Source organism: Erithacus rubecula, assembly GCF_903797595.1.
Source record: "Erithacus rubecula genome assembly, chromosome: 9".
Classification (NCBI taxonomy): domain Eukaryota; kingdom Metazoa; phylum Chordata; class Aves; order Passeriformes; family Muscicapidae; genus Erithacus; species Erithacus rubecula.
In genome coordinates this window covers 2,860,435-2,874,064 of record NC_136660.1, presented here as the reverse complement: position 1 = coordinate 2,874,064, position 13,630 = coordinate 2,860,435, and the positions used below count along the sequence as shown (strand labels likewise).

Below are 13,630 nucleotides of genomic sequence, written 5' to 3'. Positions count from 1 at the left end.
GCACCCCCAGGACAGGCTGTGCCATCACTCTGCATTGGCTTTTGAGAGTTTTGGTGGGGTTTTCTTTTTGTTTTCTTGGTGCAATAATTTTAAAAAATGGGATACAGAGCCCCTCAGCTTCCCTGAGAGTGGCTGGTGGGGGACAAGCAGGGGTCACAGGAGCAGGGCCACCCCTTGGGAGCTCAGTATTTAAAAATCCATTTATTTCTAGAGCTATAAATACCACTCAGACTCAGCTGAGCTGATGGCAGTGCTGCCACCCTGGCCAAGAAATTTGGGCTTTGGAGCTGCCTTTCCACCCCTCTCAGTGTCTCTGGGGGTGGGTTTGGGCTGGATGATCCTACAGGGGATGCCCCTCACGTGAAGGGAGGAGGCTCTAGCATGTGGTCCTTTGAGAAATGCTCCAGACCCCAAAATTTTAGGGGAAATCTCCCCTCTTTGAAGGATGTATGTGTGTAAAGGTACATTTCCAGCATTGCCCTCACAGGATATTTACACTAGTGAGCAATCTCTGCTCCCACCACTCCAGTTGTGGTGTCAAAAACAAGGTTTTTATGGTGAAAACTCTCATTTAAAAGTTACTGTTTGTCTGTCCACAGGGATATTAAAAAAAAAAAAAAAAAAAGTACTATCAACCAACCCAAGGCTGAGCCAGAACAAGCTCACATGTGAATGGAAATGCCTTTTCAGACTGGTTTTATCCCCCCACACCTTCCACGGGCTCCTCGTTTGCCAAGCAGCTTAATTACCCTTGAGTGAAAGCCTCTTCCCCGAGGCCTCTAATTGCAGGTTTGGGTAATTGGCCTCGGTGTTGCAGAGTGTGTTTGGGGCTGGGGTGTGCTCCCCCCGGCAGGTGTGACCCTCCTCCTCCTCTCCCTCGGTTTTAGAGCCTGTTCTCTTGGGTTTCTGCCCCAATTCCCCACCGTGGAGCAGCATCCCCTCGCTGGTTTTTGGGTGCACAAACAAGCCCAGGGCTGGCTGGGGAGCCTGACTCAGCCCCCCTGAGTCACAGCCCCGTGGCTGCAATTAGGAGTGGGATTCCCCAGCATCCCCAAAACATCCAGCTGCCTCCGCAGGGGCTGCGCTGCCAGGGAAAGGCATCCCGAGGGTACCAGCAAGGAATTTCAGACCAGTGGTTGCATCATCCCCCCGCCACACCCCTCCCTGCCCCGAGCAGAGGTGACAACAGGGAGACGGCGTGTTATCAATCAAGACAAGTTTTATTAGAAAAGTAAAAAAAACCACCCGACAACGATTGCATAGGAATTCTCGCACTTGAACATCAAGTGTATGAGTGTAAACTGTAACCAACGAAGTGCCCCCAGCGTGTCAGGGCCAGGGGTCCTGCCCTCCGGCCCCCTCCGTGAGCAAAGACAATTCCAGCCGGGTTCTGCCTTTGCTCCAGACCCCCTCCCCCTGAGACCCCATTGATTACAATCCTGGTTTACAAAAAACAAAAAAACAGCCCCATGATTGATCGGCCATCAGGAGAGCGGCGCCGCTCCGGCAGCCCCGCTGCCGCCTCCGGGAGCATCCCGCCATCAGCGGGGGCGTGAAGCCACCTCCGCCCGGCTCCCGGCTGCTCCACGCCGGGGATGCCCCGGCTCCGGGGCTCAGCCTGCCCCGACTACTTCCACCTACAGCCCTACTCCAGCCTAACCTAAACTACAGCGGCTGCCAGGAGCCGCCACACGCTCTGCCCGCCTCTTCCGAAGCGCTTGGGAAAGCGGCCGCTCCTCCATCAGCACTCCTCGATGAGCAGCTGCTCGGAGCTGTACAGCTTCTTCTTCATCACCCTGAAGCCCGTGCTCAGCTTCAGCGGCGCGAATGCCGGCCCGGAAGCGAAGAGTCCCTGGATCTTGGGCCAGAGGCGCGAGTCCAGCCGCAGCACCAGGGTGAGCTGGAAGGTGGGCACCACGGCGGGGTCGGCGGCGATGCGCCCCACGTCGTGGCAAGCCTTGCCGTGCTCCACGCACAGGTCCAGCAGGGCCCCGCGCAGCCCGCAGGGCTCGCTGCACGCCAGGCGCAGCAGCTCCGCCCGCACCTGCGCCTGCAGCTGCGCCGGCATCAGGAGCCGCCAGCAGCGCCGGGAGCCCAGCGGGGCCCGGCCCAGCGCCGCCTGCACCACGTCCAGCAGGCTGGCGCACAGCTGCTCGTCCTCGGGGTCGTGCAGCAGCTCCAGGTCCATGTCCGGCAGCGAGACACCCTCGGCGTACTCGGCATCTGCGGGGAGAACACGGGCGGGTCAGCGCCATGGGTGCTGAGACACCCATCCCAGAGATGGTTCTGGGACACACCAGCCCGCGGGTCTGAGGGTGTTAATTGGCACAGCACGCCCTCCCTCCGCCCATGGAACCCCGATCCATCCCCGCACTCACCTCCCTCCGAGCCGGAGGCGCTGCCCAGAGACTCGCAGTCAGAAGTCTCCAGGCGGCCCCGCTCGCCGCCCGCCAGCCGCTCCCACAGCCCGGGCATGGCTCCGGATACAGCAGCACTGATACGGCCCCGGCTCCGCCACCGCTTTACCCACACCGCTGGCGCCCCGCCGTTATATAGGCACCGCACGCCGGGCCACGCCCACCTCCCCGCGTCCGCCAATGGGAGCGCGGGGCACGTCCGCGGCGTCTCTCCTGCCCGGTGACAGCGGGAAGGCCACGCCCCCTACTGGGGCCACGCCCCCTCCCTCAGGCCGGGGCGCTGCAAACCGGACTGGGGGTTGCGTCAGGGCCGGGCCGGGCCGGGCCGGGCCGGGCCAGCACCCCGGACCCCCCGATGGGGGCCAGCCCATCGCTCGGGCACACGCAACCCCTCCCGGCGGGGAAGGGGACACCCGCCGTGTCCCCGCGGCCCCCGAAGCCTCCCTGGGCTGGGAAAGCAATGGGGGCTCCCCTATGGGGTAGGCCTTGATCCGCCTCGTCCCCCAGGGGCTGTTTGCACCGGCATGGCCGGATCCCGCTGCCCTGCCATGGGATGGGGCCGGATCCCGCTGCCCTGCCATGGGATGGGGCCGGATCCTGCTGCCCTGGTGTGGGATGGGGTCGGATCCCGCTGCCCTGCCATGGGATGGGGCCGGATCCCGCTGCCCTGGTGTGGAATGGGGTCGGATCCCGCTGCCCTGGTGTGGAATGGGGCCGGATCCCGCTGCCCCAGCACGGGATGGGGCCGGATCCCGCTGCCCTGCCATGGGATGGGGCCGGATCCTGCTGCCCCGTTCCAGGCACGACCCGAACCGGGAGCCCAGTCACGATCCCGGTGTCCCGCTCGCTGTCCCTGTCCCGCTTTGCTCAGGCGGTGAGGGATGGTGGGGTGGAACTCGCTGAAGATCAGGGGTCAGGCTGGGGTTCTGCTCAGTGCCAGGCGGGGGTCACCCCCGTCTGCCTTCCCTGGTGTCCCCAAAAACTGGGGCGGGACTCGCCCGAGCCCCCGCTCTGCCGCCCCCCGCAGCCGCTCCCGCGTACGTGACCTTCCCAAAGCCAGACCCCGAGGAGCGCAAGGAGCCCGACTGCAGATAAAGCGCTTTGTTTGTCCTCCCGCTGAGCCGCCTGCGGCTTTATCGGAGGGGCTGAGCACACCCCGCAGCCACCCCGGGACCTATCTTGGCTCCTGTCCTTCCCCAGCCGAGATTGATAAGAGCCTGGTGATAAACGCGGTGCAGGAGCCAGGAGCGAGGGGCAGGGTCCTCCACTCAGTGCTGTGAAATGGGCAGAGGGTCTGGGCACCCCACCAGCATCACCACCACCACCGCTTTTTAGGGGTCAGAGCTTGCATCCTTCAGCTTTTTGGGCGTGGAAGTCCAGGCTGGGGGAGTGGGTAACATCCCAGAGAGCAGAGATGTGTGAGGAGTTGGGAACAAGTCCTGGCTTGAGCTTGCAGCTTGCAGAGCTGCTCCTCGGCTTTTTGGGACAAAAAAAAATGAACAATGCCCCAACCCCCGCTGTTAAAAATACACCCCAATATTTGCACGCTCAGCTGCATGGTGCTTGGGATCCTGTTTTTCACAAAATGTACCTCATGGGTTATTTCTCCCCACAGCCACAGAGTCATTGGTACAAGGCTGAAAATAGATGAGGATCTGCTGGTTTGGGGGGTCAAAACAGGGGGGAGAGCAGCAAACAAACAAAAAAGAGGTAAAGGACCACAGGGAAGGCGCCTTGCTAAAAATAAGCTGGAATTCTGGAGCCAAGCATAAATATTTTTCTTTCTTTGCCATAACATCTCCTGGTAGGCAGCGGAGCAAGCAGCTCTGGTGTGATGGCAAGTTTTAAAGGGAAATGTAATTTTTTGATCCCTGCAATAAAATAATCCAGCTGGGAGGGGAGGAGAGTCAATGTGGGGCTGGCAGCTCCTTCTGCTTCCCCAAAGAAGCTGAGATCCAGGCTGCTCCTCTGCAGCAGGGCCTCTAGGAATGGTTTTGGGCTGGAAAGTAAAGTTTTAGCTGCAGTGCTGGTAATCCCTGCACTTCCCCTCCCCTGGTCCTGCTGCTGGCAGTGAACCCAGCGTGGTTTCTGTGGCCGAGCAGTGTGTCTTTGCCTCTGACCTGCTGTCCTTTCTGGGAGAGCAGACAGATCGAGGCTTTCTGGACAGTCTGTTCCCGTCTCTGTGATGGGATTTACTTGATCGTTCTGATTTCCAGCCCGGCTTTGCAAAGGGTTAAGCAGGAGCCGGCGGGGGGAGCGGCTGGCATTGGGGAGGGTCCTTGGCTGGGCCCCTGCCCGGGATGTGCTGAGCTCAGCGCTTTTGCAGGCTGCAGGGGGAGGGGCTGGGAAGAAGGAGGAGGAGGAGGAAGAGGAGGAAGGGAGGAGATGTACCGAGGGGCTCAGCGAGTGCCCTGGCTCACGTCGGACGCAAATTGTGCACCCTGTATGGTGGGGAGCAAATTCCTGCCCCATGGGCTACTGCTGTGGAGGAGGCCCTGGCTTCACGGTTTTCCCCCAAAAAGTTGTTCTAAGGTAAATTCGCACACTGGGTTGGCACAAACACGGCTGGCACCCTCTGTGTCCGAGTAACAGAGGGGCTGATACCATGGTTTTCACTGTTCCCCCAAGTCCCTGGTGTGGTGTGCGTCCTTCACACCGGGTCCCTGGCTGTGGCTGGGGGTGGCAGGCACACGGGGGGTGACCCTGCGTGTCCCGAGCTCTGCCAGGCTGCGTGGGACGCGGTGGCAGGTCCCGGCGTGCTGCTGGCCGGGCAGGTCTGTGCCACAGCCAAAGCTCGCGGGCCCGTCTCTCGCCCCTGGGACAAGCAGCTGCAGGAGCCGGGCGGAGGAACAGGGAACGTGCATCCAGCGGGGCGGCGGACAGGTTTTGGCAGCCGAGACGCCGGGTTGAGTGCTGGGTCGGCACCGTAGGGCGTGGGGCTGTGAAACTCATCTCCCCTTGGGTGTTTCGGGGGGAAAAGAAGGCAGAGGGTGTTCCTGGGGGTGCTGCATCCTCGCTGCTGGGAGAGGTGCCCGGGCAGCGAGGCGAGCGCGTGCCTTGGCGCCGGGGCCGGCCTTTGGGGCCGCGGCCAGCGGCGAGAGGAGCCGGGGCGGGGAGGTGTGAGCGGGGCTTGTGCCGGTACATAACGTTCTGCTGCGAGCACCCACAGGAAAACCAACCACCAAGCACTGAACGAGGCTCTTTGTTCGACTTCTTTTTTTTTTTTTTTTTTTTTTTTTTTTTTTTTTTTTTTTTCCTTCTTCCCTCCCCGCATCAACTTTTTCTGGCAGCTCCCTCCCCCTCTGCACTCCCAGCTGCGGACTCCGAGCTCCCGGGACCCTCGGGACAAGGGGCTTCCACACCCCAATCTGACATATCCATATCCACCAGAGCAGCCCCACTGATCTGCAAAGCAGGAAATAGGTTGGCTTGGGAATTTCCAGCTGCCAGGGAAACCCTGGGTTTGGAGGAGGGGGAGCCTGGAAGGTTTTTGCCCATACGGATCCCTCCAGTTCTCCCTGCCCTTACATAAAGTGTTTACTGAGCGGGAGGAGGGAACGGCCAACAACATGTTTTTGCATTCGTAGTACTGTACAGGGTGAACTTTTCACTTCCTCTCAATGGCTCTCACACATGTGTCTATTTTGGTGCTGGGCACACATACAAACACACCATGTACAGCACGGAGCTGGATGGGGACGTTCCCTGCTCCTGCTCTGTCCCAGCGCAAGAAACTGCTGGAAAACAAGGAATGGGAGGAGGGAGCGGGGGATCAATCTCAGCCCCGCCGTGTTTTGGACGTGGACGGGGAAATCTGGGCAATGTTTGGGCACTGCCTCCCCTGGGCAGAGCCGCAGGCACCGAGCCCCTGGCATCCCAGGAGGGCTGGCAGGGTGGAAAAGTTTCCCAAGTTGAGCAGTGAAAAGGAAAAGCTCTTTCTGTACCTGACTGTGCTGGGTCAGCGAGTAGGGGGGATCAGGTGTGAGTGAGGGGATTTGGGGGATCTGCTGTCCCCCACAATGATACGGGGCGAGCATTTTTGGCAGGTTGGGCTAAGGTAGATTTAGGTGGCTGGAATAAGCAGGATTAAAAATAGATGCCAGCAAGCAAACAAAAAAGTGGAGGGCTGAGCGCTCCCTCCTTTCCCATCTGGGATGGAGTTTGAATCCCGCCTGCCGTCACGTTTGGAGAGCCGCTGACTGTGCAGGAGGCCCCCGCAGAGCTGGGCTTGGCCGCAATCCAAGGCTGGGGAGGAGGTTTTCCGGGCTGGGGCCGGGGCCGGGGCGGCCAGCGTGGGACAGTCTCAGCTGAGCCGCAGCCCTACGTGAGAACGCCCCTGCGCCGCTCCGGTGAATTTCCACGGAGCTGGAATCGCGGCTTCACCTGCAGCGTGGGGCTCCGGATTGCCCCAAGCCGACTCTGCCACTGCGACTGATTTATTAACAGCAACAAACACAGAAGGTGGCTGCACACTTCTCCCCCTCAGTTTGAGCTAATTGCTGGTGATCTAAAATGGGAATGGATCCCAGTTAATCTGTTTCGATGCAGATGTGGCTGGGCTGAAATAGTGAGTAAAAAAACACAATCATCTCGCAAGTAAGATGTTGAAAATGGAAAAATTAGGCATCTGGAGCAGTAAATCAAATAATTGCTTGCATACGGTGCTGCTCCTACCCCCTGCTGGCCAGCAGAGCCGTGGGGCGAAGGCTCTCATCCATGGAAAATCAACATGTTGAAATGGTTACGCCAGAACATGGAAATCCAGTTCCCTCCAGGAACAGAAGTGAAGTACAACCGAAAAACAAGATGATTAAAATGGATGGTTTTAAACCAGGGTCTTCTCCTCTGGCTGAGTTAAACCAAGATTAAAATCTGGCTTAAATCAAGCCACTTTTGAGCATGGTTTGGTTCCTCTCACATTGAACTCCAGTTTACCATCATGACAGTCAATCTGCCTCTGAGCTTCACTAAACCTCCTTAGCTCCCAAACAGCCGAATGTTTCCCTCATCAGACCAGGTAAAGAGTTTCACAGTCATTTTATTGTCACAGAGAAATCTAATACAGAACAAAGAGGACAAAGTTTCAGGGTATTAAAGACAGAGCAGCGTCCTGCCAGCGCTACCAGAGACACGGCCATGAAGGGGGAATGGCTCGGGCAGTGGCCAAGGCACTGCTGGAGGAGGTGACACCCCTCACCCGACCCCAGGACAGTTTGTGTCCATCCCCCAGCAGGACAGCCAAGGCTGAGCTCCTGGCACTTGCTCCAGAGGGTTTCCCCACTGACCCAGCGCTCCGGCGGGAACCCCGCAGCCACGCTGTCCCTGTGCCCTCCTCTGTAAACAACACGGAGATTCTCCGAGGGCTGCACAGCTCATCCTGCCTTCTAAGTTACACAAACCAAGCCCTGCCAGCCTGTGAGGGCCTAGAGAATCCCATCATTTCCGTTTATTGGCAGCTTCATGGGGGATCCCCACTCTCAAAAAACCCAAAGCCCATCGTGCCGATGCAGCTGTTAGCATCTGATAAATGATGGGGGGTGTTTTGAAGCCAGGCCAGGGAATGTTTTTCCTTCTGCTCCCTGACAGCAGTAATCCAGACAGGCTCAGCCGAGGAGGGAGTGAATCCCAGGAGCTGCTCTATTGGCTTGTACCTCCACTCATCTGCCTCCAGCTCTTCCACCAGACCGGCAAGTTTTTCCATCCTTGCGACTTGTTGATCTGCGAGGAGTTCAAAGGTAACTGTGGTTTGCAATGGCAGTGCAATTAAACCTTTCAATTAGATGCAAATTCCCAGCTGTCAGTGGGGAGCAGGGCAGAATAAAACCCACGGAGCCCATTTGAATCCAAACCCACTCTGTACAAACAGTGAGGAGAAAGCAGGGACAGGCTTTTCTGCCCCAGTGTGTGTTTACCCATCCCTGCCCGTGCCATGTACATTCAAGTCCTAACAGGGGACCATCAGCCATTAGTGTATGGGTGGTGAAACAGGATGAAGCTCATTTCATAAAGCATAAATATTTATAGTGCAGAAGAACAGAGAAGTTCAGAGAGGGCTAGGTCAGCCCACGGTAGAGCTGGGTGCAGCAGGAGGAACTGTGCTTTGGATGAAGGGCCTTGGAGGAGGACCTGGATGAGTGTGGCAGAGAGGCTCTGCAACCAGAGCCTGCTAATGAGAGGAAGGTCCCCAGACAACGTCTTCCTCTCAGATTTATTTATAACCTGTCGTGCGTTGGGCATACAGAGCCATTTTTCAGTTAAAAGTGCTACAGTGGTGCAGAGATGGAATATCCCTTCTCCCAGCTCTGCTGGAAGTCTAACAGTGCAGTGAGTTCACTGCAGCCTCTTGGAGAGACAGCCCAGGGCTTAGCACGAGGTGTAAGATAAACTGCGTGTGATTTATGCTGACTAGCAGCAGTGGGTCTGTTTTAAGAGGGACTGTTCCCACCTCCACCTCCTGCATCCTTCTGGGAACTGTCAAACAAACAAGCCAAAAAATGATGACCTCCATTTTCTTTTTTAAAGCCCTTCACCTTTCTTACAGGGAGAAAACAGGGAGGTGCTCCACAGTTCCACAGGCTGGTGTCTATCAGCTGGTGCCAGGCTGTGTAGCATCCCCTGGTAGGTACAGCCACAGCAGAGCTGTGGGAACAATGGCTCTGGAGTTCAGCTTTGCTTTCTGGTTGCAGAAATACAGGATCATGGCCTTGCAAGCTGCTGTATGCCCCCACAACCGGAGGAGGACAGGAAACCTCTCACTCAGAGACACAGGTGGAAGTACCATTCTGGCTGATCAGAGGCGGGGACCAGAAAGGATGTGACCCTCAAGCAGCAGACAGGATCTGCTGCTGGACTCTGTGAGAACCAAGCTGCGATGCAGCCAAGCCATCGCTGGGTCACAGGCACCTGGGTGAGGGCAAAGGGCCCGGCAGGGAAGCAGAGGTTCAAACAGGATGTCAGGCTGCTCCCTGGGGAGGCAGGGAGTGGCCTCAGCCCTGTCACGCCACGCCACGCCACGCGTGGCCGCCTCCCCAGTGCCTCCGCAAACCTCACTTGACCCTGCCAGGGCCACGAGGGCTCAGCAGAGAAACAAAGGTGGAATGGAGGTCTCTGGCCCCGGGCCAGAGAGACAGTCAGCGCTGGGCCGAGATCAGAGCGTGGGCGTTTCCTGCCCAGAACCTCCTCCTCGGGCCTCACCTTGTGCTGCCACACAGCCAGGGAATAAACAAGCACAGCCCGTTCCCACCCAGCCTCTGTGGGCTCCCAGTGCTTTGCATAGGGCTTGCAAAAGGACCTCAGTGGTGGCCTGACTTAGCGTTCCCTCTGCTTCTTGTGGCTGCAGCCCAGGGCAGGTCAGGCTCTGCCCCAGCTCGGCGCTTACCGTGCTTCACCTGCTTCAGCGTCGATGCCACCTGGAAGCTGAACACTGACTCGCAGAGGAACCTCTCAGAGCCATCTGTAAACAAAAAAAGGACATGGCTGAACCCCAGAGTCTGAGGCTGAGCAGCCTTCAGTGCCCTTGACCTCCTGTTTTGATGTTTGAGGCGTGGGTTCCCCCTTGCCTCGTTCCGAAAATTTCCCCTGTGCTGAGTGCAGTCCCTGTAACCCTGTTGGCTGGCTCCTGATGCTACCTGGGATGAAGACATCCCTGCTGGAATTCTGTTACATCCCCTCTGACAAGCAATTTTAGTCCATTTTAAATACAAGTTAAGCTGAGGAGAAGCCAGGTAATGTTAGGGCAGTCTCTGATTCCCTCAGGGCTCAGACGCTCGTGCCCTTAGAGTGCTTTAGGATTTCCCACAGGCTCAGACAATAATCCTACACAGAGTTTCAAATAATGTGTATCCTGCCATTCAAGTCAGTAATTGATCACACAAGTGACTCAGAAATAGAGCAATCTGGAAAATATAGCTAATTGTCTACCAAGCACTGACATAGTTTATACTGCCTCCTTCTAAAAAACCCTAAAATACCTACACATTTATTTAAAAACAAGTAAGATAGTTGAAGTAGCAATAAATATCAGTCAGTGGGAATTTTTGAAGAGGAAACTGCAGCTTCTCCACTGGTAACTGCTTGATGAAAGAATGGGTGTATCACCTTTGGTGTCAGAAATGAAAAAGCCAACCTGGAGCTTCCTGCACCAGGGATGGTGTTTGGTTGTTGCTGCCACCCAGACCAGGTGAACTGCTGTGTTCCTGATAAAGGGGTCAGCCCAAAGCATCATCCATTTAAGGATCTGTGCCTTAACAACATGCAGAGCAGTTTCAAAGACAAAACTCTGGAAAAATCTAATCCAATGCTGAACCCCAGGGAAGAGCTGGAGTTTCACTGTGCTCAGAGCTTTCTCTTACAAATGCTGCCCTAAATGCACCTGCTGATAAGACGTCAGCAGGAATTTTTTTATGGAAAAACATTGAAAGGGGCTGTTCAGGTAGGTGGTAGTGCCACTGTCCCTGGAGGTGTGCAAAAAACAACTGGACATGGCATTCAGTGCTCTGGTGCTGTTGACAAGATGGGGATTGGTCATAGACTGGACTCAATGGTCTTGGAGGCCTTTTCCACCCCAAATATTGGATTCTCTCCCCCGACTCCCTGCCTGTCCTGCCGAGTGGCTCTCAGGAGGAACAGCTGCCTGTCTATTTGGTAACACGAAGTGCTTCATTACTTTAATTTGTTTTGAGGGCTCGTTAAGTTCTGTGAGCAAACCTTTAGTCATAATTACTTCAATAGCCTGGCATATGGGCTCTAATGTGTAATAAAAACAACCCTTCAATGGCACAGCCATCAGCTCCCAGCTGCCCTGTGCTGCTGTAGGAACACTCCAGCCTTCCCATGGTGACAAGGGAAGTTCAAGGGGAGCAGACAGAGAGACTCTGGTCTCTGAGGACCTGCCCTTCCTCCCTCACCCAGAGCTTGCTGGGCTTCTGCTTCCGCAATCTGGCAGCAGGGCTCGGGCACCCAGATACAAGCTGGCAGGGAGACAAGCTGCCTCCTGGACTAACCCAGTCACATCCAACCCAAACCAAGAAAATTACTACTTCTGCCAAGAAAAATACTCCTGTCTCAGCTATCCTCGCAGTAATCCCTGCCTGACATCAAAGGATTAGCTAACAATGAGCAATTAACACAGTCATGTTCCCTTTCAGGTAGATGCTTCCTGGTCTGAAGTGTTGTCATGGAGCTAAAAAGCAGGTGACTGCCAGAAAAATCACTACCTCCTGAACAACTGGTGGGAAAGCCGGGACCAACCAAGCCCTGGTGCTTCCTCTCTACCTCCAGCTTTTGCCAGCGGGGTGTGAAATTCAGCAGCTTGGGGAAGGAGAAGGGCAGGAGCAATCACCTTCCAGCATCTCCCCGGCTCCTTTGGGATAAGTGAAGAGAGCTTTCCGTGGCGGCGCTAGGTCCGAGACGCTGAACCCCGACCCTGTCACGGAGCTGCCACTGACCCCTCCGGCCGAGGAGGACGAGGAGGAGGCTGCCATGGCACCCCGAACCAGCCTGGGGGGACAAAGAGCACAGCCTGAGTCAGGAAGGGCGGGTGGCTCGGAGTGCCCCGGGGCGCAGAGCCAGCAGCTGCACGTCCCGAGGATGGAGGGGGCAGGATGAAGCTGCCTCTGCTGCCCCAGAGCATCCAGGCTGCCCTGAGTGTGCACCCACTGTGGGGACAGGCACAGAGCTGTCACACCCTGAAACTGATGGTAACCCCGCTCCCACCCCTCGGAATTCCCCGGGGAATTCATCCAGAGATACAGATTGCTGGCCTGAACTCACCATCCTTTAGCTGCCCTGGCGCTTATCCAGCTCCCCAGGGTCATAAAAGGCGGGGTTTCTTTCCTTTTTCCCCCCCTTGTTTCCAGGAGCACAAGCACAGAAGCCTCATAAAACCTGGAAGGCTGTGGGACTGCCAGTTCCAGCTTTGCATCCTGCACGGAGCCACGCCGTGCCTAACTCACAGCAGCTGCTTTCTGCATCACTCCAGACATGCTTCTGCCTTTAAAACTCTGAATTTGACTCAAACTGGCACCGCCTGTGCAGCACAATTCCAGCTGCCTCTTGCTGCCTCTCTTCTCAGCCTTGTTTTTAAGAGGTAGCCAAAACTGGTACAGTTTGTCACAACATGGGACTTAAAACTCGCCATGTACCTCTCTGATAGTAAAAAAGGTGTCACTTGGCCCTTATCGGTGACAACACTTGCTGCTCCTCCAAATACTTACAAGCAATTCCAAACTGCCCTGCCCATTTCATTCATTTCTGTAATCGTATTTAGTACATTTCTGCAGCCTCTGGAGTTCCGGGTTACTCCTAGCCCTGTACAACCTGACCTTGGACACTGCCAGGGATTAGACAGCCACAGCTCCTCTGGGCAATTAATTTCTTAATTAATAATTTCTTCCCAATCCCCCACCTAACGCTGCCCCCTATCAGTGGGAAGCCCTTCCCTTTGTCCTGTTCCTCCACTCCTTTTAAGTTTCCCCAGAGTGCTCAGAGTTACTGTGTGTAACACAGAACACAGCAGCTCCCAGCAGGCTGGGGGCTTACAGAAAAACGCAGGCATAAAAGAAACTTTTATTTTTGCTATGCTACACCTCCCTCAGCCAACCCTCAGGCTCAGCTCGCTGCTCGCAAGGGAGGTGCGGCTATCGTTTGCACTGAAACGATGCCAGCCGAGGCTCGCAGACCCGACAGATTCCAAAGTGTGGCTGCAGGGGGTTTATTTTAAACAAACACAGAACAGAGGCGAGGAGGCGGCAGGTCAGGGCGATGCCTGGGCCTGTTACAAGAACCTCCAGCCAACGCCTCAGGCACCTCAGGCGCCGCCATCTTGGGGGGGGGGCGGGGACCCCAATTGTCCGCGCCCCCATGAAGCCACGCCCCATTCACCAGACCACGCCCCTCGGGACCACGCCCCCAGCCTGACCACCCGCCCATGGCCCCTCCGAGCCGCTTCCCGGTGAGTGCGGAGCCCACGCGCCGCCGCAGCCTCCGCCCTCCCCGCCCGCTCAACCCCTCGCCCTTCACCTTCCAGGCCGCCGCCGCCGCCCCCCGACGGGCGCTGCCCGGTCCCGTGCCGAACCTTCTCTCCTTCACCTGGCAGCGCGGACGGCGGCTCGGTGCGGGCGGCGCGCGTGGCCACGCTCGCGGTGCACGATGGGGCGGGCGCGCGCCACTTCCGGCGGGACGTGAGGGGGGAGCGGGGCGGGGAAGGGAGCGGG

General features: G+C 57.0%; 4 protein-coding genes across 7 annotated transcripts in view; 2 read left to right on the top strand and 2 right to left on the bottom strand.

Moving 5' to 3' along the window:
* SPOCK2 (SPARC (osteonectin), cwcv and kazal like domains proteoglycan 2) overlaps window positions 1–13,630 on the top strand; it is a 163,308-nt gene that overhangs the window by 107,060 nt on the left and 42,618 nt on the right. The window lies entirely within an intron of this gene.
* On the bottom strand, window positions 1,202–2,539 carry DDIT4 (DNA damage inducible transcript 4). The gene is made up of 2 exons (XM_079312966.1): window positions 2,379–2,539; window positions 1,202–2,223 (listed from the first exon to the last, which is right to left on the bottom strand). The coding sequence occupies exons 1-2, from the start codon at window positions 2,473–2,475 to the stop codon at window positions 1,742–1,744; spliced, it is 579 nt and encodes a 192-aa protein (XP_079169092.1). The 5' UTR covers window positions 2,476–2,539; the 3' UTR covers window positions 1,202–1,741.
* On the bottom strand, window positions 7,439–13,609 carry ANAPC16 (anaphase promoting complex subunit 16). Of its 3 annotated transcripts, none has more exons than XM_079312176.1 (4): window positions 13,506–13,609; window positions 11,758–11,915; window positions 9,796–9,870; window positions 7,439–8,135 (listed from the first exon to the last, which is right to left on the bottom strand). In XM_079312176.1, the coding sequence occupies exons 2-4, from the start codon at window positions 11,897–11,899 to the stop codon at window positions 7,876–7,878; spliced, it is 477 nt and encodes a 158-aa protein (XP_079168302.1). In that variant the 5' UTR covers window positions 11,900–11,915; window positions 13,506–13,609; the 3' UTR covers window positions 7,439–7,875. The 3 variants fall into 3 exon arrangements, with proteins under 3 accessions (XP_079168302.1, XP_079168303.1, XP_079168301.1); XM_079312177.1 differs by having other exon boundaries at window positions 13,437–13,576; XM_079312175.1 differs by lacking the exon at window positions 13,506–13,609 and adding an exon at window positions 12,189–12,315.
* The window catches only part of ASCC1 (activating signal cointegrator 1 complex subunit 1), a 35,143-nt gene continuing 34,826 nt past the window's right edge, over window positions 13,314–13,630 (top strand). The window contains exon 1 of one of the 2 annotated variants that reach the window (XM_079312146.1): window positions 13,314–13,368. The gene's annotated coding sequence lies outside the window, so the exon portion shown is untranslated. The remainder of the gene's footprint in view (window positions 13,369–13,630) is intronic. The other variant, XM_079312147.1, reaches the window with a different exon arrangement.

Coding starts and splice junctions, on each gene's coding strand:
- DDIT4 (XM_079312966.1), bottom strand. CDS start 2,475: ATGCCCGGGCTGTGGGAGCGGCTGGCGGGCGGCGAGCGGGGCCGCCTG. Junction 2,224..2,378: donor CGCCTCCGGCTCGGAGGGAG/GTGAGTGCGGGG, acceptor TTCTCCCCGCAG/ATGCCGAGTACGCCGAGGGT.
- ANAPC16 (XM_079312175.1), bottom strand. CDS start 12,232: ATGACCCTGGGGAGCTGGATAAGCGCCAGGGCAGCTAAAGGATG. Junction 11,916..12,188: donor GCCAGGGCAGCTAAAGGATG/GTGAGTTCAGGC, acceptor TTGTCCCCCCAG/GCTGGTTCGGGGTGCCATGG. Junction 8,136..9,795: donor GCTGAAGCAGGTGAAGCACG/GTAAGCGCCGAG, acceptor AACTCCTCGCAG/ATCAACAAGTCGCAAGGATG.